The following is a 26962-nucleotide window of genomic DNA, read 5'->3' as shown; positions in this document are numbered from 1 at the left end:
TCTGCCATGTAGTTTTTCCAATGCTTGTACTCCATCGGCACTTGCACAGCCCCATACAGCAACTGTGTTGGGGACATTTAGTCCATGGGAACCACCATGAAAAGTTATTTGCCCACTGCTATCGAATCTACGAAAATAAATTATAACACGAATAAGTCATTTGTGAAATTGTACACTACTAAATAAACCTACGCATATCGTTGCTCGTCACCGAAACAAGCGTTGGTCCAAAATTCTCCAACAGACTGGTCTAGGTGTTTCAAAGCAAACTTCTTTCTTTCTATCTTGTTGTCGGGCTCGAGAATGGGGATGAAAGAAGCCATATTGCTAAAAGAGCAATCTCTTCAAAAAGTTAGAATTCGAATTGCCGTCAAGTCACAAACTGACAATTCACAACAAAAAGTCGTAACAAACGTCTGCTACACAGGCCTAGAATTTCAACCTTTCAGTGCCTCTAGCGGAGGAAGCTGCCGTCGTAGCTATCTTTTTCTTTCTCCCCCTACGATTACAAAAGTAGACATTTTTTAAAACTGGCAACTACGCGCGGGGGGAAAAGGGTGAAATTTTTCTAGAAGTGGAAAATTGTCATTTTCAATTCAAAATTAAAATGATTTTTCAAATTGCATGGGGGTCAACATTTCAGATGAGGTTATAGAGCTAACGATGCTCTTTTTTTTAAGCCCTAAAGAACTCTCCTAGCCCTATTTTCCGTCCAGTACAAGAGAGCCAAAGTAGTACGATTTACTACTGGCCCTCTCGACTGTGCGGAAACTTTTACCTCCAATTTAAAAGGGACGTTCCCGTGAACGAAAAAATCCCCAAAAAATATATGTTATACACCTTAACTCTAAGAACCCCCTGTCCAAAAATCGTTTTCGTCCGACGAAAACTTGATTTTTGGCGAATTTTCAAAAAACCCGTTTTCCCATTAGCTTCTCTCAGCTGTGCGGAAACTTTGTGTAGCTACTGTACATAATAATAAGAAAAACCCGAAACGGGATTTATAGACAAGTTGAATCAAAACGAGAGAAAAATGGCAGCATCGTGTCAAGGCGAAAAGCAAAACTAAAGAAGAGGCCAGATGAAGAGAAGAAGAAAGAAAGAAAGAAAAAAATATGTGTGTGTGTATATATGTGTATATATTTGCTTAATGGAAAGGCGCTGGAGGCGAAATCTCCGGTTTTACCTTGAAAAGGTAGAAAGAGCTCTAGTGCTGAGCAGCTTTTGGGATAAAAAGTTCCTCCTTCTTTTCCTTCTTTTTCTCGGCGAGAGAGAGAGAGAAGGGGCCAGCCTCACCCCGTGGCCAGCCCCAGCACAACAACTATACGTGCACGTCGAGTCTTACGGCCATCAACAGTCGACCAAGAGGAGGTGAAGCGGGCGGTTCGTTGGGCAGCGCTTCGACCCAAAATTGGTTGGTTGAATCAAAAAAGACGACGCAGATTGTATTTCCTCCTCGACTTGTGGCGGACAGTGTCTTACACGCGTGAAAAGCGACCCGGCCGAAAGAGAGAGAGAGAGAGAATTCACGCCAGCAGACATTTTCTATTTCAGCGCCACCAGTTATGGGAGTGTAAAAGAAGTTTGACATCATCTCTGCTGGCCGTTGCGCGAAGATTTGCTTGTTTGGTCTATTCATTCACAAGGTGAGGAGCAAAGACCCTGCGAATACAAGAAGAAGAAGAAGAAGAGGCTGCTGCTGGTGTACAGTGGGCGGAGTGGGAGGTGAATCGTAGATACCAAAAGGTATAGGAAACCTAACCTGCCCAGTTGTTGTTTTGTGTGTCGTCGTTTGGTCTAACCCGACACACAACGGAGAAACATCTTCTCTCTCGCTCTTCTCGCATTGGCGGCGATGAAATGACTTCACCTTGGACAGCGGCTGTACGATAACGCGTCGTGTGTGTGTGTTTCTTTGACTGGGCGGATGATTCAACCTGCGTCCCGATAAAGACCGGCTGGCCGTTTTGTCTCTTTCACGCAAAAGTGGCGCGCTCCTTGTTGTACCTCATTCGATCGAGAAAAGAGAAGACTTCAAGTTCAATGTCATCATCTCATCGGCTGCTGGTTATTGTCCTGTGAACGGACCCCCCACACCCAAAAAAAGACGAGGAAAACTCGCAGGTGTCGTGGCCGTGTGAATATCCATCGGTGCGCCGCCCTTATCGATCCGCGATATTATTGAAAGGGGGGAAAACTTAGAAAATCTCCTCGGCTTTTATTTTCGGTGTGTGTGAAAAATGAACATTCCTCCAGCAGCAGTTGAACATTCCCATCGAGTGTTGGCTGACGTGTCCGTGACTCGACCAGCAGCGCGGTAAGTTGTGTGTCGATTTTCTTCTTTTCTTCTTGCCTTTTTGAATTTAAAAAAAAATGGTGAAGACGCCAAGTGCAGCAGCAGCGGCAAACCCCCTAAGAAGGTCATCATCCATGAAGATAAGGCGCTATAGCAGCCAACCTGTTTCTTTTTCCTTTTTTATTATTATTTCCTTCTTTTTCCTGCGCTTGTAAAAGGCCCAACACGCCATCCCGCCATCTTTTTCTGGACACAAAAATACGAACCGGTTAACTGAAACTGCCTTTCTTCTTCTTCTGATGTTCTTGTACAACATCTTCCTGTTTCTCTTGTTTTTTTTTCTTTTAAAAACAATCTGAATTGTTTTGGCTCCGCCAAGTTGAATCGCATCAGCCGTTAGATTGCGCCGATTAAAAGATATAATTCCAGCAGGCGCAGGATATTTGGAGAAAAGGGAAAAAATAATTTCATTTTAAGCTGAGCTGATAAGAGATCAGACATTTTCATTGCTCAGCGCCTTTTTCCTAGAAATGTAATTGGCCTGCGGCAAAAAAAACCGGACGTTCGATATGACAGTCACAACATTTGTTGGTGGTTTGTTCCGCCTTTCTTGGCGGATACGCTCTTGAATAAACAGAAATTATTGGATAGAAGTAAGAAGGAAACCTTGAAGCGAATAGGGAATACAAGGAGGAGGCCATCGCCACTCTGTTTCGAGTGATACGCCTTACTGATTATTAGCCAATATCTCCAGTAGTAGTTGCAGCTCATGGGGTTGGTTGTTATGACACTTTTGTCTCTTGACAGCAATTGCTTTTGTTTTTCTCTTTCCTAGAATGAATGACGTCAAGACCTACACACTCACAAGGGGGGAAAAAGAGAACAACAATCATTTTTGATGATTAGGTGCACCGGAGAAACCGAAACAATTCCGCCATTTCTCTTTCTCGATCCCAAAAAATAAGAACGTCCGGGTTCCCATCACATCGGCAGATCCTCCTCCTCTCCAGAGTCGCTCATTAGCTTTTTCGCGGTTCTAATAATAATCAAATCAAATAATAAAAAAGGTTACTTTTAGATATGATTTTAGATGTAAGACGAAAAAACACGAACCGCCGTGATTTTCTTCCTATAGTGAGCTGGTGGTCGTGTTATTATTTCTGCGTACATAAACAATGCCTAAGTTATAATCGTCCGACAAGTTTTTTTGATTTATTCGATTCTCCATCTTTGATGATGCCATTGACCTTTGAACGTGATGCAGTTCGTTTCGGCGCAGCAGCAGCACGGAAGAAAAAATCAAACGAAAACCAGTTCTCGACTTGTTTGGGAGAGAAAACATTTTCCGTGGGATCCGTGACGTGTGAATTTGGAGATCCATTTTTATTTTTTTTTAAGGGGGGTAAGCCACACCTTTTATACAAGAATGGAAGAAACGATGTCGAGCGCCACCTCCGGACGGAATAATCACCGGATCGAGTGACATTTATATACCATGCCGAAAGATATCGAACTTCTTCTTTTCTTTTCTTTTCTGATTTTTAATGGCGCTTGCTTGCTGCTGCAGCTTGAGGCAGCCGCAACAACAATCAGATGTTGTTGTTGTTGTGTATACGAGAGCGATGGCGTCATCGCTGAAGAATGTTGAGCAGATCGGCCATTCTGGTTGGACGGACGGACCGTGTGGCGTGAATGCTGTTCACGCGGGACGGGCCCTTCTACGCACCAGACTACTACTGCAGCACATGCACACACAAGACTGTTGCGCTTTTTTTTTAGTAAGTAGTGGCGGTCATAAATGTTGAATGAGCTACACGTCGAGTAGGAAAATAGAAGAAAAATCATATGCAAAGCGAAATGGCCAGAGGGCGATCAGGTGGCGGCCGGTCGATCAACAACAATTTCTTCTTCTCTTTTCGGGATCGTTTTGACCTTCATTATCATCATCATCGTTTTGGTCGTCTTTTGACGGGATTCATTTCTTCCGTCTCTGCCTCCACCAACCAAACCAAACCAAAAGCATTTTCGGTCGGTTTTCTTTTACGGCCAGATAAAAAGACTGATGGGTTTTTTTCCCGACCGTGTTATTACACACATTGAGATGTACTCCCGACTGTCTCAGGAGGTGCCATTTTGGCGAATGGACTTGAAGAAGAAGAACGTCAAGATCCCCCCAAAAATAATCAAATAAAATAAGGAACCGCAAGAAAAAAACGGCGGCGATCCTCATTCGAAATTCACGACCGGAGCCCAGCATGGGAGAGACTTTGGCTATGCAAGTTCCTGGACACGGCACCTGCGACGTAACTAATAAATTGAGCAAGACGAGAGAGAATAGACGCGATGAGGAAAAGGGATAAAAGGAACCGGACGAATCCGCGGATTTGTCTGCTGTTGACCTTCCCCAGAGGTGCACCCCCAGACATCCAAATAGCCCAGCAAAGAACTTAACCAAAAGAAAAAGAAGAAAAACAACAACAACTGCAACTGCCTGACTTGAATTGTAAACGAAGAATGATGACCCGACCGAAAGAGCCAGGGCTTTTTGGTTGGTTGGCATTTTCACCTGTTTCTCGACATTTCGACCGCGGCCAACAAACGAAAAATGAGAATCGGAAGGATTGTAGGCGGGTTGGTGCCGACGCCATTCCAAACGGGATTCCAGCAGCAGCCCCCTTTATTCTTTCTATTTGTATATGTCAGAAAATCTGATCCCGCCGACCGCAGCCCAGGGTCAAAGGTGCTGACCCTTTTTTAAAAAAAAAGCCCGTGAGGAATTTAGTTTCACATATCTACAATTTCATTACAAACAACAAAAACAGCCCGCGGCGCATCCCGTTTTGAACTCATTTTTCTTTATTTTTCTGTACGTGCGTGTAAATAACGGAAAAACTTTTTTTTTTTTCGGGAATGACAGAAATATAAGTGAGCGGTAGATTGTGTCTCTCTTTTTATTGTTTTCCGCGTTGCATTTGAAAGCTAAAAAAAAAGATTTGCGACACCGCACACGACGGTCCCAAATCGGGAGAATCTCGTGGGAAAAAAAAATCTGCATCTTCTCCCGAGCGAATCCCTTCCTCGTTAGCGCCCGTGATGACGCCGCCCTGGTTTTTGGGTTTCCAGCAGCAGCTCAGTTTAATTCTCTTTTTTAAGCTTTTTGATGTCGCCGCGCATCGCCAAGTGGCGGTTATGGAGCGTGCGCCGGAATCATTTGACGTCGTCCACCTCCATCCGGTTGATTGTTTTCCAACAACGTCGTTATATAGCGACCGGCCACTTTTTTTTTTTTTTCGGCACACACACTGTCACGGGCAATTCAAAAAGATTCACACACGCGACAGCCATTGCCTCTCGGTTGATTTTCATATACAAATTCGACAAGCTCCAGTTATTTTACGAGTTGATTTTTTGAAAAAAAGAAGAAAAAACAGGTCTTTTAAAAATTCAACCGCTAGACAAAATTGTTCTTGTTGTGTGGTCACACCATCTTTGTTCGACCCCATTCAACGGGATCACCCAAAAAAACATGTCTATAAGCGACCGGTTTATTAGTAACTTAGATTTCCATCGGAAACGAACGATTGATTTGGAGCAAAAACAAAATTCCAGGTAAACGACCTCAGGTTCCCATAGGGTCGGCAGAGGTCATTCAGGTGGTGACCTACTGGGAACCCTCCAAAATACCCCGCATTAACTGTACTTTTTAAAATATTTCTCTTCTAAAAAGGCAATAAAGAAAACTAACGTTATCAGAATTTTCCCATCTTGGATAAACCTATATACCCGTATGTTTCGTTACCAGCGAATGTCCACATGAGGAATTGAAACAAAAGGTGGACAGAAAAGCCAACTCTCTCTTTCTTTCTGGCCGGTCACTGAGGCAAACATTCACACAAAATTGGACGAACGAAATATTTTTTAAAAAAACTAAAAAAAAAAAAAGGGGGACATGAAACGTTATGACGAAAGTGGTTTGGGCTATTTATCCCGTTTCATTTTTTCAGCTTTTTCTGTGTCGATTCTTTTTGCGTCTTTTCCTTGGCGACCGTTTGCCGTTCCTTTTGGTATTCGACACAAGACAAAAGGTTCACTGGGAACCTAAAACGTTGAGGGGGGAAAAAAATGGGCGGTCGGAATGCGGAATGAAACGAGCCCTTGACAAAAACGGGTCCAGTCTCTTTTCTACTTTGTGGACGGCCTGATATTCGTGTGCGGGGCTGCTGGATGCAACAACCCAAAGTAACAAGATTTAATTTCAAGTGAGAAACGGAAGAGTTTTCAATGGATTTCTGTCCAATTGTTGGTGAGTTGGTGAATCCACAAACAACCTCAAGAGAATCCCAACAGCCAAAATGGATTTGTTCCTATTGAATTTTAGACATTGGCGCAACATCCATGATGGATGTTATCACGTCCTCAATTCTCGCTAGACTCTTTCCCTTTTCATCGTTCCACACACACACAGCAGACACTCACGACGTGACCTTTTCGGTGAGAGGCTCTTCGCTCGGCTTTCACGTTCAGTTGATTGCCGCAAGACGACCGAGACGTTCATAATCACTTGGCCATGATGACATCCAACTCTTTATCTCTCTCTCACTCAGAACCACTACTATCTCTCATTTCTCTTTTTTCTTTCATTACGCCGGAATTCACGAATTCCCCCAACTCTCCTTTAGATTTTTCCTTGTTTAATTAGTAACTTTTTTTCTTGTCGCGACAGGTGGCGTGTTCACGGTGTCCGGCTGGGTTAGCAGCGGTCGGCCTTCCGACTACCAACAACTTGGATCGTGAAAATTTTAAAAATAAAAAAAACAAAGTGTTTCCCTTTAAACGAAATTAACCAAAAAAAATAGTAATAAAAAAACTTTAAGTGAAGTGAACTGAAAAATGCATTTGATCGAGTCGACAAAGACGTCGGCGGCAACATCCGGCAGTTGCCCGGAAGCCCCGGCTACTGGCGGCGAAGGCCAACCGAAAAGGCAGCAGCCTCACCTGTTGCCTGGCGTTTCGTCGGCTGGCGGGAATCATAAAAGTTCCCGTCCGTGGGATTACGACACGGAGGATAGTGGCGTGGACAGCGTGAGCAGTTTGGCCGGCCTGGAAGCCGACAACAGTGCTGGCCATCCGACGACGACAGTGTCCAACCAGAAGACGAGTAGCGTCGAGTACTCGGCTGTGATAGTCAACAACAACAACAAAGTGAACAACGCAACTGTTGCAGCTGCTGACGCCGTGAGCAAACAACCGGTCCAGCAAAGGAAATCCTTCCTGCACACGTCCGTCTACGGCGGCGTCCAGCGATCATCTCCGCCGGACTCCGGCACCAGCAAAAACTTATTCCGGAAGAATGTGACCAACAAAGTTCTCTCGAAAAAAGGACACGGTGTCGTCAACCAGCAGTTGCAAAGTGACGGGCGAGCCCTGGACTCGGCCAAGAACCACTTTCTGCACAGTTTGCTGGACGATGAGGTCAGCAAGGCCGTCCGATCGTCCGGAGAAGAAGACGTGCTGCTGGAATCTGAATCCGCTTCATCAACGTCGGCCGCTTTAGATTTGCTGCCCGAGCTGGTCCAGCTGCTGGATGCCAACCATGTGATGGACGGCGGTTTGATTGAGCTGATCGGGCGAGACGGGACGAGGGCCAGTCTCCGTGTGACCTTGGCCAGTCAGTCCACCACCACCACCTCCGCCTCGGCCGTGATGACCTCACGCAAAAACAGTTTCAATACGCGTCTGCACCGCAATTCGAAACGCTCATCTCAACGTCGTTGCCACAAACCACCTGCAGAAGTTGTTGTTGTTGCAGAAACAGCAACAACAACAACAGCAACAACTGCCAACAACAAGACGGCATCCGCTCCGTCCAACAACAACTTGTCCAGCGGCGGCGGCAGTGCGAGTAGTTTTATTACCGGCCAGCGGCCCCGCAGCGTCCGTCGGCGACCTTCGTTATCATCGTCTTTCCATAAAAAAGTTGTGCCCGGCTTCAGTGTCTCGATGGCCATACCCCCCAGCAAAGTGGCCATTTTGGCCTCCAAATTCAATTCGCTCATCAACGAGAGTCGACGGAGTAGCGCCGCCGCAGCCGCCAACGCCAACAACAACAATAACAACAACAACAACAACACCTTACACCCTGGCCCGGATGCTGATGATAAGAAATTATCAACAAATGACCGGCCGGTGCTGGAATCGACGATTCCGGCACTTCCTATCTCCTCGACTTGGTCGTGGCGTTTAGTCGGGCCGACGGCCAGCGAGTCGCTCGCAGTTTCCAGCACTAAGCGCAACAACAACAACAACAACTTGGCGTCAAGCGTCGGCAGGTCCCGACCGATTGATACCATTCCCGAAATAATTGATCCGCCACCGGAACAACCGATCCAGCCAGCCAAATCCACTCAGGCCGACTACGGGAAACCGAGACGAAAGAGCCACGATCTCTCTCAACCTTACGGCGGACGGAGTCATCCGGTGGCCAGGCCGCTGCCTTCCGATCCGGCGGGATCGCTGAAAAATCGTGAAAGTGTCTACGGCACGGTGATGAGCATCGTCAAACAGGCCATCCGCAAATTCGAGAAACTGGAAGACGGAAAGACCCCGATCGCTGGGGTGGAGTTGAGCAGTGACAACAACAATCCATCGGCTTCGACGACGCCAATGTCCGTCGATGGAGCCACGTCTTCCTGTTACTACTACCAGGAGCCGGCGGCCGTGATTCCGGAAGGCATTGAGCCCAACAATTCCTTTCTGTGGCGGGATCAAAAGAGTATGCAGAATCTGATCTACGAGGCGACCAGTTTCAGCGAACGGACGGCCACGTCACTCACAACGGGCAGGGGGGGTCTCCATCCGGACGCGTGCAACTATTACGAGATGGGCAGCAGCAAATACGACACGCTCCGGTCACGCCGATCCAACGCCTACGACACTTTGCACCACCGGAATCAAAGCAAATCGTCGTCGTCGTCTTCATCCAGCGGCTACGACGAAATTCGGTCGCCTGACAGTTTGACTTCGAATCCGTCGGATCCGGCGACTTCCGTCAAGTACGACGACATCAAACTGACGCCCAATTGCGTTGTGACTTACGACGAACTGTCGTACCTGACCGGGCGGAGGCAATCCAACGGCTACGACGAGCTGATGCGATCGCCTCTGTCCACAACGTCTTCCGGCGGATACATCGATCCGGGAAGCAGCTCGGCTTTGGGATACGAAAGGATCTTGCCGCCGGAAGATCAGAGAGGTCATCACGCAACTGCCGAGCAGACGGATGTAGACGAAGACGGAAGTACCTTACGATACGAGGAATGCGGATCACCTTCCGGCGTCATCCAGTCGTCTTCTTCTCCCATCACCGTCACAGCTCTTCCGGCCATTGTATGCGAAGATCAGCTGGACAGTATCAGCTACCTGTACGACGACATCCGCACGGTGGGCAGGGGCGGCGGCGGAGGAGGAGGCTACGGCGGATGTTACGGCGGATCGAATCACTCGTACGAACCCATTTACGCTCACCTGGGCGAAGGGACCAGTAAAATGGAATCGTCCAACTCGACTTGTTCGTTATCTTCTACCTCGGTGGCCGGACCAAACGACAAATCCAGCGACACTCTTTCGGGTAAGCTCTCATCCGCTGTGTTTTTGGTCCCGACGGATTAAAAATAACTTTGGCTGGAATTTGAATTTGGCTGGAATTTTTAGACTCATCAGAGGAAGGCGTGCATGAAGTTTGTTCCTACAAATTAACCCAGCTGGGCAATGGTGCGGTACCGGATTCGCCGGCGCCCAGTTTGGCCGGAACCTCAACGTCAACACGAACGGGAGCCGAGCGACGGAGCGAAACGAGCGACGAATGGATCGACATTAGCGATCCGGATGAGCCGGCCTGGACTGTAACGCGCATTCGACAAAGGCACGAAGTGACCAACGCTTCCTTGTAAGTTTATTTTCTTTTTTTAAAAACGGCCGCAGCAACGAGGGTGGGAATAAACCAAATTTTTTTCTTTTTCGTGATGTCGGCCAGCGTTCGAAGAGGACATCGTGCCAGCCGTCGTAAACTGTCCATCCCGAAGGCGAGTGGCCAGCAATCGTGGTCTCAAACGATGCGTACCCTAGTCAAGAATGGATTCAACAAGGCGACTACCCTTTCAAAGCGATCCGGCAAAGACATCCAGCGCCAACAACAAGAACAACGGAACAACGACGTCAAATCTTCATCGGCCAGCAACCCATCGGCGTCGGCGTCGGTGGCATCCAAAGCGGCCATTTATTCCGACGCTGGGCCTGGGACTGCTGGTGCTGCTGTTATTCAGTTGACCAAGTCATCGGCCAGGCGGCTACCTTCGGCCGAAACGGAAGCCAGCGGAACGGGTAGCAGCCAAACGTGGGAGGACTACGGTCAGTTTAAACATATTTATTGAAATTTTTTCACATTCCCGCGCCGTTAACTTTAAGATTCCGCGTTTAACTGCCACTATTCTCAAAATTAGCCATCGGGGTTTTCTTACTTTAATTACTCGGTAGACTCACGTCTATCCAAAATCTGGCGCTGTGCACAATCTGTTGCAGACGAAAATTGTTGAGCAAAAGAAAAGAATGGGGGAAAAAACGGTTCGATCGATAAGAATCGGAGCCCTGAAAGATAATTTGACTATTCAGAGAGAGCTAGAAAACAATAATCATGCACCGTCAACTTTGGATATTATGACATCATTCTCTCTCTCTTTTTCTATTTGCCTATTCCTTTTTTTGTTTCGTGATTATTCGCTTCCTTTATTCACTGGTCGGTTCGGGAAAGTGTGGCCAGTCGGCCGTGACCAATCGGTTGCAAATAAGACAAGCGAATGTTATACAAGTCGGAAAAGACAAAGGCTGCCGTCGACAGCAGCACAAGGCAAACACAAAAAAGCGAAAAAATAATAGAAGCTCGAAGCGTTGTGTGTGCTCACACACCCAGTTGACTACCAAAACCACAAATATAAAAAAGCCCCAACCGGAAATTTTTTCCTTTTTGGGTGAGGATTCGGTAATTTCCGGTTCGATTTCCCCTCCACCCCTATCACATCTATATAGTTATAATCAGCTCTCTAGATACAGATTGGCTGTGTAACCCATACGATCGAAGGTTCTTACTTTGCAATAATACCATGGCATTATCCCATCACGGGGGACCACCTATTCGAAACTAGGTGGGTTTCGGGTGTGTGGAAAGAAACCCCCAAAAGGCTAACAATGTCGAAAAAAGTTCCTACCTTTTTTACAGTCGTTTCCAAGTAGCAGCAAGTCAAATCTGGAAATCCTGGTTCACTTTTCGTCTTCGGGCTTAACGACGTTGACTTAAATCCAATTCGGTCAACATTGATAGAAAATAACCAAGTCTAAATTCAGTTCAAAGCAGAATCCTATCAGAGAGTTGATCACGTGTGGTCCCAATTAATTCACGACACGAACCAGCAGACAGCATTGTTCGTCGAAAATAATTTAACGTTGCCAGTTTTATTTTATTTGTTTGTTTGTTTGTTTTTTAAATTTAATTAGAGGGGTTGGGGCCGGGTTGCCTATTTTGCGGAATCCACTATATTCCATATTATTTTCTGGTAAATAATAATAACATTGTGTTAACAATCGTCCCCGATTCAAGTCAAGATAAAAACAATGTCGTTACATTTACGCAACGAGGCCGCACGAATCCTTGCGTCAAATGCGGATGCACCCATAAATGCCTTTCCGGAAGTGGAGAGAAAGTCGCCAGATATCGTTCGTTCTCTTGGCATTCCATTATTACCGCATTTTTCAGATAAGACGACGAGCGGAAATTAACCCTAATAACACTTTGCTATTAAGTGCAGAGATATAGAAAACATTTTTCACGTTGACAGAGATAAGCCTCTGTGAAACGCACCGACATCTTTCTCTTTTATTTAAAAAATAAGAAACAAGTACAGTCGTACAGTCCCATTTGAGCCCTAATGGCAGTTAAGATGATGCAGGGTCCTTAATGATGAAAGAGAAACAAGCGGCCGCGGACTCATTATGCCGCCAGTCATCTAGGTCATCACCCACCGCAATCTAACGACACGTTCGACCCTTGGTACACACCTTTTTTTCTTCTTTTTCTTGGCTGGAAAAGAGAAAAAGCGTTGACCTATTCAACTTTAGCGAGTTGAAAGCTTGCCATAAAAACCCGAGACTGTCGAAATCATCAGTCATAAGAAGCTCTCATCATCACGCAGCTTCGTGAATGAACCATAAAATGAAAGGGAAGAAAGCTCGCCAGTTTTTTCCTCTCCTCACCAACTCGAAATCATAAAAATGATTATTATTTCGGACTTTTGGGGCGGTGAAATTCAATCGCGCGCCTATTTTTTAACCTCGGCATTTTTCTTCTTGTTTGGGAAAAAGATGCGGAATTCCTGTTTCACGATACCATATCGGCACCGGAAGTGACCATATTCTCACATATTTTTTCTTCAAGAACGTGCGGGTGTTATTCACACCATTAGCCAATGATAAAAAATTTAGTCGCAAAATTTAAAATATTTTGTACGGCAGCTGCTATTTATTCCCAAGGACGTGATTCGGTGGCCGGAAGAATAATAAGCCGGAATTATATTAATATCGATTCCCTCTCTCTTTCTTTCGGCCGTGTGTATTGAATGAGAAAAATTAGGATATAGATTGGGCGCGGTGCTAATGGGATTTAGCAGAAGAAAAATCATTCAACTATTTACGTATGTACTAACCGCCACGTAATAAAAAATAAAAATAAAAAAGTACAACCCAAAATTCACATGGAAAAAAATTCACATTCCCTGGCACCTTTTTGTTTTGTGTTCGGACGATTTCAAAACTGATAGCTACTATAGCTGGAGGGGGGTCTGGTTTCATTCGCGCGGCTCCGGTTGGGAGTGTTCCAGCAGAAAGAAAAAGAGTCGGGTTAAATGACACGTTCAAAAAGAAGAAGAAGGAAGAAATGAAGGTGCGCCAGCCACCACCAAAAGGAAAAAAAAAAAAACTCTCGGCTCGTAAAAAAAGAGAGAGAGAGAGAATAACCGCCGCAGGGGATATTCGCGCACATAGTGACGTTGTCTCCGAGTATAATCAACTCTAAGGTATATGTACACGTACATTTTTTGTGGGCTACTTCTGAGCGCTGCGCCAGGGTCACGCGTATAAGTATACTGGTTTGGCGTATTGTCCATCATCTGTTTTTCTAATCAATTCCGCCGGCGATATCATCAAGGTCTTTTCCATAAAGGCGGATGACGTCAGCGCGTTAATGCGCCTGTTCCACCAGGTTTTTTTGTTTCTCTCACCCACGCAGAAACATAACAGAGAGAATGTTTTATTTTATTTTTATTTTATTTTTTCCAATCCAACAGTTGGTTGTTGTAGACAAGAGAGGGCGATAGAGTCGCGAGTGAAAGTTTTTCTTATATGTGGTGGTGGACTGGTGGAGGGTCTACTTGTCCGGGTCGTGTGTTTTGTCAGAGAGTTTCTAACACGGCGCCAGTATCGGAGCGAAAGTTTTGATTCCCTTAGCCAAGGAAAAGTCTGTTTTTATTCGGTTCTGTTGATTATTTTCGGTTCTGTTTTGGCCGTGTCTTGGTCCAACGTGACAATCGTCTGCCTTGTCCATTCAATCAATCGGCAATTTGATTGCGATCGGTGCAAATCGGACGTGTTAACGAGCAGATGGCGTCCTCTGCTCAGCAGGCTTCTTCATCGTGAACCCATTGAAGACAAGTTGACTCATGGCGCAACTGGCAGGAGAAGAAGAAGAAGAAATTCTGTCCGAGTGAAAGTGGCGGCCCAGCTGCAGCAGGGCGAACATTTTTTCCCCAGCCAAATAAGACCCAAGGTCGTTTTTGGTGAGCCGTGTAAAGTGATCGGATTGTATTGTGTAATGTTGCGTTTGATTGCGCACTATTCACCGGAGACTACCCTCCGCTACTCGACATCTGAGCAGTGCTGTGGCTGCTGGATCGGTTTACATCCATCGGGATCCCATGTCTCCTCAGCAGATCATGTTGTTGCGTCGACACGCCAGCAGCGCCGCTGCTTTATTGGAACGTAAAGACACGACGACGACGACAGACAAACCCTTTGCCAACAACGTCGTCAACAATCAGCTGACACCGACCATCCGTGCTGGGGCCGGCCAACATTCAGTCAAGAAACGGCCGCCTCCGGCTCGTCCGCCACTCCCGGCTCGTCTACGTTCCATCAGCCACCAGCCACTCCCTGGTCAACTTTCAGAGTTCCGAGCTGGAGAACTGGCCAGAAATGTGAAAACGGATCGATGCCGAGGCAATATAAATGATCCCTACCAAATTTATGTTTCGTCAACTTCCCGCATTTGCCTGGCCAATTCACTGGACGGACTAGTCGAAAAAGTCGCACCCAAGTTGGACGGGTGCCGGCCGCCAGCTCCTCTGCCGCCGAGGACGGCCAACATTCAAACGATGAGAAATGTCACAGTTATTGGAGAAACGGTCGAAATGCAGTCGGTTGCTTGCTGGTTGGAAGGTTCGTTTCTTCTGTTTTCCACCCTCCCATTTTCTCCAACAGCAGCAGCACTGCCGCCATCATCATCATCATCTCCCGAATTATTCTGTGGTCACGAAAGTTAAAAAAATTCTAAAGAGATACTACTACTTTCTCTCCCTCTTCCGGGGGGTCTATCCGTGACGTTCTTATTAGACCCTTTAAAAAGAGGACCCAATTTTGTCGGGGTGTAGTTTATCAGAGCAAATAACTAGGGGAAAGCGAATGACTTGGCCATTTATCTACTAGAGTCTGCTATTATGTATCGTATAAAATATAATAATACCACGTTTGGATATCTCTTTGATTGACAGGTGAGAGCGATGGAGACGATCTAGTCGACGACCATCACTACGAGGCCCTTTACGAAGTGATTAATCCGCGGTTGCAATCCAGCAGCGGAGCCGCAGCGACGCATTTGGATCACAATGACGACAGTTTCGACGACTCGTTTGATTCGGACGATGCCTTTGAAGAGGTCGTCGTACGAGGACTGGTAATTGAATCGACGAATTGACTATACTCGTGTCATTTCATCCTTGAACAGATTTGATATCCATCTTTTATTTTCTGATGAAGGATGCGATATCCGATACGTCGAGAGAGCGGCCTGGATCGAGATCGGGTTCGGAACGCTCGAAAGAAAGTGAGGATCCATCATTACGATCGAGTCAAGTGAAAATCGGTCGGTTCGCCGATTTGGCCGGCGAACAAATGCGCCGATTGCGTCGCAATTGGACCACGACCAAGACGGACATTGGCAAATCCATCACGCGCATCAAGAAGAAGAGCACGGCCAGTGTGGCCGATTTGAGCGAAGTTTTTAAACCCTCGGCGTCGGCGTCGAGACGTGAAGTTTCTCCTGAGAAGAGCCCCAACGGCCAGAAAGAATTGCCTTCGCCATCACCTCCTCCTCCTCAAGAGATCCGGCCCAGTGACGTACAAGTTCAAAAGAAGAAAGGCACTTGGGCAATGCGCCAAATCCGACGGCGGATGACTGTCGTGTCGTCACCGAATTACGGCGCTGGCAACAAAGAAAAAGCCTCGACTTTCTACCTGACGTTGACCATCGAAAAGCCCGCACAAGTCAAGTACGTTTAAACGTGTTTATTAATTCCAACCAGTTTGTCAATTAGCAGTTGATTGGCTTTTGATTCGAAATTCACGACATTTTGTTTTGTTTGTTTTCTTTTGAACGACCTTTCCTTGAATTTCCTTTGTTCTCTTTTTTGTTTTTGTTTTCAGTGCCAATGGCAAGAGTCCGGCAGTCAGTGAAACGTCCAGTCCGGAACCCGTTTCCACGCCCAGTCCCGTGCCACCTTTAATTAGTCCAGCAGATTCTTCCAAAGTGCCCGTTCGTCCAAAGAGGATATCTTCCGCCTATGCTCTTGGATCGCAATACCAATCGACCGTTCGACCCAAAACGGCCCCACCTGCTCCGCCTGTCAAATCGCCGTCCCAGCAGCAACAAGCGGCGGCCGAATCGGCAATGGCCGCTTCGCCACCTCCATTGGCCAGCATTCCGGCTAAAAAGCCGCTCTCCCGGCTCCCGACGGCCTTCAGTGAGAGTCGGATAGCCGCCGAACGGTCCGTCTTGATGGACGAATATCAGTCGATGCATTACAGCGACATTGCCTTCGTTACGCCCGGCCAGAAACACAACGGCCCACCTCCATCATTGAGCACACCCTACAGTCGACTGTCGATGGCCAGTGTGACTTCCTCCCGCCATTCGAACGAAACTTACATGGGCGTGGGCGATTTGGCTTCGGCTCCCGAACGTTCCACCGTGCCAGACGATGTCCGCAATTACTTGGATCTCCAATCGCCAATCGAGACGGAAGAATTGTACATTAGCAGCCATTTTGCGGACGAGCCGCTCTACCAATTCTACACGGCTGCCATCATCGAGGTAATTAAAAATTCGCAATTTCTATTTATAATTTCAAACTAACGATGGAAATGTGTTGTGAAGCGGGCCACGCAGAATCAAGGCGACGGGAGCGAAGAGGACGACTACGAGGTGATTGGTGAACACCGTCGCAAAGAAGAAGAAGAATTCCAGTCTGATAATAATAAAGGGAATAACGCCAAATTGCCAACAGCCATGGAACTGGTGATGCCATCGAGTGGTCGCAGGACATTGTGGTGCGAATTACCGCAGGTCATCAACAGCGGCCTCTTAGGTATAATAACTCGATTTTTCATATTAATTTAATTAACACATTGAATAATAATTCGGAATTATTTTGCAGAAACCATTTCTCCGCAGCAGCGCAAACTCCAAGAGGCCAAATTCGAGTTGATCACTTCAGAGGCGTCGTACCTGCGCTCGCTGAACGTGTTGACGACGCACTTTATTCAGAGCCGTGAATTCGCCGGTGATGCCAACAGCGAGGCGTTGCTGTCGCGGCTGGAACGCCACACCCTTTTCTCCGACATTGTCCCGGTGCGCGAGTGCTCGGAGGCTCTTCTGGCCGACCTGGAACAACGTTGGCAAGAGAACGTCTTTATCCGCGAAATCTGCGACATCCTCCTGGAACACGCGTCCAAACATTTCGAAGTTTACATCAAGTACTGCACCAATCAGCTCTACCAAGAGCGAATGCTCAGAGACCTCAAGTATAATCAAATATTATCACACATCAATTAGAAATGCAATTTGTAATTTTGTTTTTAAAAATGATTTGTTAATTCAATATAGGGAGAACAAGCCGCAATTTGTGGATTGTCTGCGTCGATTGGAGTCGAGTCCCGTTTGCCAATCATTGGCCATGCACAGTTTCCTGATGTTGCCGATGCAGCGCATCACTCGACTGCCGCTCCTGGTCGATGCCATTTTCCATCGGCTGGAGAGCGGCACGCCCGAATTCGAACGCTGCCGTATGACTCTGGCCACTCTGAACAAGGTCAGTCCGTTGCCGCGTATAGACGATGCAGGTTGAATGTCAATTTCCCGCTTTAATCATATTCTAATTTCTCTTGGGTTGGGTGATGTGGCGAGAGCAGATAGTGCAAGAGTGCAACGAGGGGGCCCGCAAGGCCGAGCGGATTCACGAAATGCTGGTGGTGTCCAATCAGTTGGATTTCGCCGACGTCAAGGCCATTTCGGTCATGTCCGCTTCGCGATGGCTGGTCAAGAAAGGCGAGATGCAGCGTCTCATGTGGCGTGACATTGACGCCCGGCTCACGTTCGGACGCAAAATTCATAAGCAGACCGTCTACGTCTTTCTCTTTACCGACCTCTTGGTCATCACCAAAAAGAAAGGGTCCGTTCAACTTCTTTTCTAATGATATTTGAATTCATTCTAAATTCACATCACATAATATACATATTCGACAGGGAGGATTCTTATGCTGTTCTCGACTATTGCCCTCGCAATATGGTTCAAGTGGATGAGCACATCCGCACGGAAAAACCAATTGGTAAACCAGGATCCGAGTTGGGAAAGAATTTGATCCTTTTGACAATGCTTCAAAACCACGAAAATAAAACTCTGGAAATGGTAAATAACAAAACTCGAATAATCAAAGATGGGAAAAAGTTTAGTTTATAATTCATTTCCATTATTTCAGATCCTTTCTTGCTCGTCGGAATCTGATCGAACTCGATGGCTGGAAGCCGTTACTCCGCGAACGTCTGATAATCCGGAAGAAAAGATTTACGAGGAATGGGATTGTCCTCAAGTCCAGGTTGGTATATTCTAGTACATTATTTGGTGTGCGCTGGCAAGTATTCTCAATGCAATTGTTTCATTAAAAAAGGCCATACATCCTTACGTTGCCACTCAGCCGGATGAGTTGTCCCTGGAAGTGGCTGACGTCGTCAACGTTCTCCGTAAAATGGCCGATGGTAATGTTTTCTGATTCTATTTAATCAATCACATATTTTTTAAAAAACACGTATGATATTAACAAATGATGTCGGTTTTGAATTATTATTAACCCAATTAACAAACAAATAATTTTTCGGTTGGTTTGGTTGTTGATTTTGATGGTTTTGGTTGTGTATAGATGAGGAGGATGATGGCTCATGTCAAGCTGATGAAATGACTGCGCTTTGAGATGATGGGTTATGTATATAACACACGCTGCTGGGTGTATAACCCGTTAATAACTTAGGTATTTGCCATCAGAGCTTTGTGTATAGTTTAACTGCATGTGTCTGCATGATCTCTCCCTATGCGATAGAAAAAGAACAAAGTGAAAGTCCCTGCTTCTTGTATACCAATCTTGATGGATCCCGTACGTGGTAATAGCTCTTTTTTCATCGGAAAAGAACCCCCTTCTCTAATGGATTAGATTTATATATTTGGTGCGTCTATTTATTGTTGACAAGTGCTTTCTTATCCAGTTTTTTTCTTCTTCTGCGCATCAGCCCATTTTCGATTTCTTTTCATGTCATACCTGATTTGCAACACAAGGGGCCGGTAGACTAGAGAGAGAGAGAAGTGAAAACTTTTGGCACTCGGCATTTCTTTTTAAATTTAGAATTTTCCCTTTTTTCGTCCCCCCCGTCCTGTCTCTGCTCGTGCATGTGTTTACCCCAGATGGCGTTTGGTGTCCTCGTTGTCGTAACGATTTCTCGTTGCTCGGCGCTTTTTAGTTATATTATAGTCAAGAGGCTTTTATATGTCTTTTCCATTCAATTTTGATCCTACCTTAAAAAAAGCTAACACGCTTCTTTTTTTTTCTATTCTGATTACTCCCGTCAAAACTTGATGTCGGGCTTCCCTTCTGTGTTATGATGGTGATAATAGGCTGGTATCAAGGCGAGCGGATGCGAGATGATCAGCGCGGCTGGTTCCCGGGCAACTACACGGTGGAAATCGCGTCGTCTCACGTCCGAGCGCGCAATCTACGTCAACGTTACCGCCTTCTCGCCTTGTCGGGCAACTTTATCGAGGAGCAAGCTCGCCGAGACAAGGAAGAAAGCAAGAGGAAGAGCAAGAAAAACAGTGTCGTTAGTTTGAATGAATAAATATTATGCTGTTTTGTCCTTTTAGATTTTTATTCTTTTTGGGTTGTGACCATTTTGTTAGTAGAGGCGATTTCAATTAACCACACATTTTTTTGTTTTCTTTTCTACATCATCAGTCAAAGAAGAATACTAAGAAAATTATCTCTCTAATATAGACCTGTTTTGCATGCGCGTGTGTGTACATAGGCGGAGACAAATTTTAATGCAATGACACACTAATCAGAGTTTTTTTTTCGTTTCTTTTTTGAGCTATTTTTATGATTTTAGAAATTATATTGTGATGTTTTATATTTGTCTTGACAATTTTTAAAAAAGCGCATTCAAATAATCCCGCTATCAATCGACACAAATTATTGTAAAGTTTATAATCCTTTTTTGAAATCTTTGAGAGGCTGTTTTCTTTCTCAAGTTTCCTGTTGTCTGTGAATATTTGAGTTAAGCCACTGCTGTGTCTTGCAGAACATATGTGATGAATTAATAAACAACGCGACGTGTGTATTGTTATACATATACTTTTGCCCTTGCAGAGGTTTATTCTGCTGGTTAATTATAATAATAGAACTTTTTTTTTTCTTTTCGCCATTATTGTTATTATTTATAAAAAATTGGACGAATTGTGTGTGAGTATTGTATACATACGATGGAATAAAAATGGCTGGAGGGCACAGACGAAACAATTTCATTTCTTTTTGTTGTTGTTTTGTTTGTTCATTTTCAGTTTTTAAAAAAGAAAGAAAGGGTAAGAGAGTGAGAAGAGTTCACGTAAAATTTCCACGAAAAAATACAAAGTATTAAGTGGGTAGGAAAAGTATTAGAGTAAAGAGAAAGAGAGACGTACGGCACTTTAATGGGTCCTGTGAAAGCAAAGTTCGCACGCCATTACCAAATTTCAGGTATATATTGGGGGGGGGAAGGGGTCGTTAATTTTTAATTTTTTTGTTTTTTGTTTGGTGTGAGAAATGGCGCAGTGAGAGAATTTCAGATCACTTCATTTCCCCTCCTTTTTATTGATTATATCAACTCAAACTGCTGATGTGTTGTACTATCTGTTAAATTATTATTATTATTATATTTACAGAGGTCGTCCCGGTTATTATTACTGTTTTATAATAAAATAAACTCATTGTCTGTTGTTGGGTTAATCATTTGTTTTCAACAAATGAGAGAATGAAATGATAGAACAAACAAAAGAAAAATGTGCGCATCGAATGAAAATGTTTGTTCACCAGACGGAACATTTTTTATGCGGATTCATCGGAGATCCCAGCGGACAGCTGTAAGCTCTGGCGAACTCTGGCGAATTGGAAAGCGGTCCCAGCACTCGGATGGGTCCGGGCGAATGAACCGACGATCGGATTTTGCTGAGGGCGTCTTCCGGCCTCATAGTTCCGCACCAGATCTGGGCGTAGTTGAGGAAGAAGAGCTGATCGTGGCTCAAATTCAAACCTGCGCCCCCCACCATAATAATCAAAAAGTTATTGATGAAATGCATAAATGATGGCGTCGCCGGCTGAATAATGTTTGGTGGATGTCTCTACCTGGTAGTAGTGGCTCTTCGCCGTGGCGTCCGACCCATTTCCGATACGCTCGATAGGCTTGCTTGAGGCCGCCGTTGTCGGCGATGTTTTCACCTTGCGTCATCCGTCCGTTAATGGGAAGTCCGACATCGTCCAGCTCGTAGTTGGAGTATTGGTCGATAATGCACTGGGTCCGTTGCCTGAAGGCCTGGATCGTTGCATTATTCCACCACTGCTTCAGGTTGCCGTCCTTGTCGAATTGGCGGCCCTTGTCGTCGAAGCCGTGCGTGATTTCGTGACCAATCACCACTCCGATCCCGCCGTACTAGTAAAACAACAGACACAAGTTTCCAATCGATATACAGTGTTAGTCGTCATCAACTAAATGAGTAGTAGAGAGTGAGCCAATAAGAGTTCATACGTTGAGAGATTTGGGGAATTGGCTGCTGTAGAAAAGCGGTTGGAGAATGCCGGCCGGGAAGACGATGTCGTTCATGTTTGGGTTGTAAAAGGCGTTGACGACGGCCGGCTCTGTCGACCACTTGTCCTTGGACACTGGCTGCCGCAGTTTGTTGAGGTTGTACTCGGCTTCGTAGCGCTTGATGTTGAGAATGTTCTGAAAGTGGCTGTCGCTAAAGTTGAGCGAGCCGTACTCTTCGGCCAGCAGATCCGGCTGGGTCAACATCTCCGGATATCCGATCCTCTCGTTCATGGCCAGGGCCTTTTCCCTGGCCACTTGACGTGTCTCCTCGTCCATCCACTCAATCTCGTCCAGCGTGTCGATAAAGGCCTCCCGCAGCGTGTGAATCATTTCCAGGGCCACTTCTTTGCTCTCCTGGTTGAAATTGTCGCGGATGAACATGGCCCCGACGGCCATGCCCAGCTTCTTGTTGGTGTAGTCGATGCACTGGTTCCAGCGGTTGCGCTCGCTCAACACTCCCGTCAGCACCCGCCGGAATTCGGCCCTTTTCTCCAGGTAATCCTCCGACAAGTGAGGCACCAGTTCCATGATGAGACGCCACAGGGCGTAGTTTTGCACCACACGACGCTCCGTCCGCATCACGAGTTTGCCCAGCTCTTGGAAGTAACTCATGGCGTAGCTGACGATCGGCTCCGAGTCGTCCACCGTCAAATCGGGCAGGAAGGCGTTCAAATATTCGCGCCAACGGATTTCCGGAACTCGCAATTCCAATTCGACGAGTGTCATCTGATCGTAGATGGCCCCCGTGTCATGTCGATCGGCTTCCGGGATCGTGATGTTGGCCAACAGCGTCTCAAAGAGGAGGACTTTCTTCATCTCGTCGGAAGCGTAGCGCTTGTCGGCACCCAGGAGAACGGCCACTTCCGTCATGTAACGATGGTAAGCCTTGACGTCGCGGGCGCTGCTGGTTTTCAAGTAGTAATCCCGTCCCGGTAGACCGAGCTGCATCTGATCGATCTGTTTTTTGTTTGTTTTTAAAAATCCCGAACGGGAAAAAACGGAAATGAATGGGAGAAATCGATAGGCTAGGATAACCTTTTTTAAATAACACACGGTAAGGAGGACTGTGTAATCCCATTAATTCGCTGCTTGTACAGCCATACAAGTTCCTTTTTTCAAATCAAAGACTCACTCGGACCTGGCTGTCGTTTTTGTTAGTTGTGATATGCTACACAGAATCGCATTAACTAAGTTTCATGCCAGCAGATTACGACTTTCTGGCTAAATACAAGACCAAAGGATTTGAATCAAAAATTCCCTATTACCTGGATGATGTTGACGGATGAATTCTTGTCGTCGGGACCGACCCATTGCTCGATCATGACACCTTGGTTGAGTTCTCCTCTCAGTCGACCGAGCAAATTCTCCACCGATCCGACACTGGCGCCCTGTCCGGTCGTCCATCCAACATCCAGGACGGGCCATCCGCCGAGGGACTGAAGAGTTTGCCGAAGGATCATGTCGCCCGTCGCTCTGATGTGACCTGTTTTTTTTTTCAAACAATTTCAAGCGGTGGGTGAATAATGATAAAAAAAAACCTTTGAAAAATATTTGGCAAGCCCATCATCATCATCATTATGTGACATTTCAACCGAAACAACAGGATCTAATAGTCTGAGACTTTGTGTGTATACAAAACCCAGCAACAAAATAAAAGAGAGAGGGGGGGAACAAAAAAAAAGTCTGATAGGCTGTGTGTGATGTATCCCAAAGGAGATTAAGTCACGCACGGCGGAAAGGCGGGGTGAACGATGACAGTCAAAAGGGAAAGAGAGAGGCCACAAGGATCAATAAATCAATAAGACACAGCCGACAACAGTAGGATAACCAAAAAGAGCCGAGCAGCTAAACACAAGAAACCTTCAGCCAACAGTGCTGCACACAGACGTCTTCTTCTTCTTCTTTTTAAAAGGGGAATATAGTATAAAGGAATAAGTGTGCGATCAAAAAAAAGTAAGACGTCTGCTGGCCGTGGTGCGTGAGAGAACAACTGGCTAATAGACACATGGTGGACTCACTTGTGTTCATGCACGAATGGTAGAAGAGTTTGGCTTTGATGGTCGTTTCATTGTCCTCGGGGATGGTTTCCTCTTGAAGTAAATCTAGACAATCGCACACAAAAGTGATGAAGGCGTGACGATTGGCAATCTAAGCCATTTGAACTTAATGCGCAGTGACAGACAAGTCTTAAATTACCTTTGAGAATGATTTGCAGCTGGTCGAACAGCACTTCGAAAGTGCTAATGCTGGATCGATCCTCCGGGATCAGGTGCTTCTTATTCCACGTGCCGCAAGCGAATTGGAAAAAGTCCTGGCACGGGTCGGCCGATTGGTTCATGGCCAATAATAACGAGGCAGCTGCAAATGTTCACATTATTATTGTTGACAAAAAAGTTGATTATACATTCCGCTATAGGTCAGGGGGGAGGAGGCAATGGAGTACAGTCTATAGAATCCTTTGAAATAGAAAAAGGCAACCGGATCTGTGCGTTCATTTTCAGTTGGTTCCTTTCCAACGTAAATCAAGGAAAGCGGGACAGAGTCACGTCGCCGGAGAGAGAGAGAGAGAACTCGCAAGCCAAAAGAAACAAGTTGGAAAAAGTTTGGCAAATCAAAACAACACACATTCTCTTATATAGGAGCGTACATGTCTAAAAGTGTTGTGCTGTGTTCCATCTGGAGAGTTCAAGAGAAAGAGCTGAATGATTTACATAGGACCTTGGCCAAGGATATGGACGAAAAAGGACGACGGCGCCGTCCGTATAAAGACGAACACAAATTGAAAATGGTCGACGAGTAGTATAGTGGAATAGAACTGGGAAAGAGAGAGTCCCGTGCACTGGGTTAAATGTCGGGCGATTGTCAACATCACTTAGAAAGTGTCCTCGCATCAGATTCCATAATAATCAAATATCCACGTACCTGTGCGCACGCATTCTTCTGTAAAACAAACGGTCGCATCACCTGTCAACTGACCTGCAACCAAAACAACAGAAATAACACTTAAATGAATTAGCCATCAGCAGACGACAGGATTTTCTTCCCATCTTGAGAAAATGTCAATTCTACGAATGCATATCCTTCAATGTCAGTACAAGAAAAGAAAAATAGAGAGAAGCCGTCCCGAAATGGGAAGGCTGGCGTCGACGTGTTTAAAGGAGCGGGATCGCTAAATTCCGTACCCAGCAGATGATGATGACCAGCAGCAACGGGTTCTTCTCTTTTAAATTCCCAAGACTGGAAATGCGATTTAATAATAAAAAGCTGCCCAACAGGAGACAAAATAACGAGAGACTGCTGCTGCCCAATCTATCAGATTGGCTTCCTTCTCTGGTGATGGCATATCCCCGTGACACGCTACGTGACCAGATAGTTGAAACAGCCGGTCCGACTTGTGTTTGTTTTTTCCCCCTTCTGGATGACAAAAAAAGATGCTGCTGTCTCTCCTCCCGAAAATATTGTCTTGGCTCGTAGAAAAACAGACGCCAGTGTCATCAAACGATAAAAAGAAATCATGTCCGGAGACTTTGTTTTGAAAAAATCCCCGTCTGTGAATGGGATGAAAGGAATTTTTATTCATCCCGGCTCCCCCAATTGGAATATTGACTCTTGATTTGCCTAAATTGCAGAAAGGAAGTGTATGTACGCCTGTACATGTAGAGAGAGAGAGTAACCTTGGGGATGGCTCCTACTACTCAATCAAACGGATGCTGCGAGCCCCAATCCAAACGCACTTGGATCAACTACACAAGACAAGAGACATCATGGATGTATTTGTGTAGGCAGTCTGCTGGAAAATGGATGAGTGCAGCAGCTGCGCGGAGGCTGTTGAAGTTGGCGGAAGTCCTCCATCAAGAATCATCAGCTCTCCATCACGAGCAAGGTACACACGACTCGATAGTTCCGGTCTCCCTCTCGACAGTGTTGGGAGAGCGCATGTTTTAAAAATTTGCAAATTGAGATAGGTACCTTGTCCGGAATTGCGGAGTAAGGAGACGAGTGAGACGGCCACAAAGGCAAGGCAAGCCACGGTAACGATGAGGAGCAAAAGGAGAAACCACCAGCATATTCTCCTTCTCGGCTGCTGTCCTGCTGCTCCTGCTGCTGTTGGTGGTGGTTGTTGGGCTGCTTGTGGTTTCTGTTGACTCGACGGCGATGGGCAACGCTCGTTATTGCCGGCCGTCATCACAGCCACCGCCGCCGGATCGTTTTCCGACAAGACCACCGACACGTAATTGTTTTGATGGTTGACCATCCGAACTTGGGACGATTTCTTCTTGCATTTCTTATTAGTACTACTAGGGCCATTTTGAATCACACCGCAAGGATCGGCCGGCCTCAAACATCCGTTCCACCAGCTCCTTTTAGCCGACCGACTGCTGCTGGATAATCCGTCATCATTGGCTACGACGATAGTCGTCTGCGCTGATGGAGTGGCGGCCGGAATGCTGGAGACAATCACCGTTGAAGGAGCTGCTGATTTGTTGGTCGGCAGGAGAGCGTCGTTGACGGACTCTTGTTCTTCTTCTTCTTGGAGGATGTCGTCACTATCGTCCATGGACACGACGATGAGAGGAGGAGCCGGGACCGACTGAGCTGCGGGAACCAAAAGCGGAGCAGCCATCGTATCCAAGGCTCGCTGAACGACTGACGCTTTGACTTCACCAGACACGCCTGCTGGTCTCTCTCGCTCGCTCGCTCTTACTACTACTACCAACATACAACTTTTATTTTTTCCCGTCTGCTGCTGCTGCTGCTGCTGCATGGAGCGTGAGCACAAACTCCTGGGCTGCTTCAACTCCTCCCCCTTCCACCCCACCCCACTTCTTCTTGGCCCTTTTTCCTTATCGTCGGCATTTTCATCAGAGGATAGAATATGTGACACGCGGACTATGGCAATTTATAGCTCCTACCTTGGGACGCGGAATGTCTAATGACGGCCGCCGCCGCCGAATGTCCTAAATCTTTTCGTTAACTTTCGGCCGTTGGTTTAACCGAATTTTATTTTCATCGCACGGTTCAACGAGTAAAACAGCCGCAGCAGCAGCTATAAGCGGAATTGTTTATTCGACCTTTTTCTACTGCTGCTGCTGTTGATAGTCAAACAGGAACTCACGCTGTTTTAGGTTTCC

At 46.1% G+C, this 26962-nt stretch overlaps 2 protein-coding genes across 3 annotated transcripts; one reads left to right on the top strand and one right to left on the bottom strand.

The window, feature by feature from the left end:
- Positions 1 to 1283: 1283 nt before the first annotated feature.
- LOC124209544 (serine-rich adhesin for platelets-like) lies at positions 1284 to 20342 on the top strand. Of its 2 annotated transcripts, none has more exons than XM_046607572.1 (15): positions 1284 to 2317; positions 7020 to 9923; positions 10007 to 10241; positions 10329 to 10702; positions 15166 to 15347; positions 15431 to 15942; positions 16097 to 16763; positions 16827 to 17037; positions 17107 to 17473; positions 17556 to 17760; positions 17861 to 18120; positions 18195 to 18357; positions 18428 to 18544; positions 18617 to 18704; positions 19612 to 20342. In XM_046607572.1, exons 2-15 carry the CDS (start codon positions 7187 to 7189, stop codon positions 19830 to 19832), a joined length of 6339 nt encoding a protein of 2112 aa, XP_046463528.1. In that variant the 5' UTR covers positions 1284 to 2317; positions 7020 to 7186; the 3' UTR covers positions 19833 to 20342. The 2 variants fall into 2 exon arrangements, with proteins under 2 accessions (XP_046463528.1, XP_046463529.1); XM_046607573.1 differs by lacking the exon at positions 19612 to 20342 and adding an exon at positions 18866 to 19586 and having other exon boundaries at positions 1342 to 2317.
- Positions 20307 to 26546, bottom strand: LOC124209546 (neprilysin-1-like). The gene is made up of 8 exons (XM_046607574.1): positions 25800 to 26546; positions 24753 to 24806; positions 24027 to 24188; positions 23849 to 23932; positions 23096 to 23313; positions 21771 to 22787; positions 21371 to 21674; positions 20307 to 21278 (listed from the first exon to the last, which is right to left on the bottom strand). The coding sequence occupies exons 1-8, from the start codon at positions 26452 to 26454 to the stop codon at positions 21055 to 21057; spliced, it is 2718 nt and encodes a 905-aa protein (XP_046463530.1). The 5' UTR covers positions 26455 to 26546; the 3' UTR covers positions 20307 to 21054.
- Positions 26547 to 26962: the final 416 nt, after the last annotated feature.

This window comes from Daphnia pulex, chromosome 12, assembly GCF_021134715.1.
Source record: "Daphnia pulex isolate KAP4 chromosome 12, ASM2113471v1".
In the NCBI taxonomy this organism is placed as follows: Eukaryota; Metazoa; Arthropoda; class Branchiopoda; order Diplostraca; family Daphniidae; genus Daphnia; species Daphnia pulex.
This window is presented reverse-complemented; position numbering and strand designations above follow the sequence as displayed.

What these genes read in the sequence shown, in the direction of transcription:
- LOC124209544 (XM_046607572.1), top strand. Translation starts at nt 7,187, where the DNA reads ATGCATTTGATCGAGTCGACAAAGACGTCGGCGGCAACATCCGGCAGT. An exon ending in GAAAAGCCCGCACAAGTCAA is followed by an intron (nt 15,943 to 16,096) that starts GTACGTTTAAAC and finishes TTTTGTTTTCAG; the next exon opens with TGCCAATGGCAAGAGTCCGG. An exon ending in CATCAACAGCGGCCTCTTAG is followed by an intron (nt 17,038 to 17,106) that starts GTATAATAACTC and finishes ATTATTTTGCAG; the next exon opens with AAACCATTTCTCCGCAGCAG.
- LOC124209546 (XM_046607574.1), bottom strand. Translation starts at nt 26,454, where the DNA reads ATGGCTGCTCCGCTTTTGGTTCCCGCAGCTCAGTCGGTCCCGGCTCCT. An exon ending in AGAAGAATGCGTGCGCACAG is followed by an intron (nt 24,189 to 24,752) that starts GTACGTGGATAT and finishes GAACATTTGCAG; the next exon opens with CTGCCTCGTTATTATTGGCC. An exon ending in CGAAGAGCCACTACTACCAG is followed by an intron (nt 21,279 to 21,370) that starts GTAGAGACATCC and finishes TGGGGGGCGCAG; the next exon opens with GTTTGAATTTGAGCCACGAT.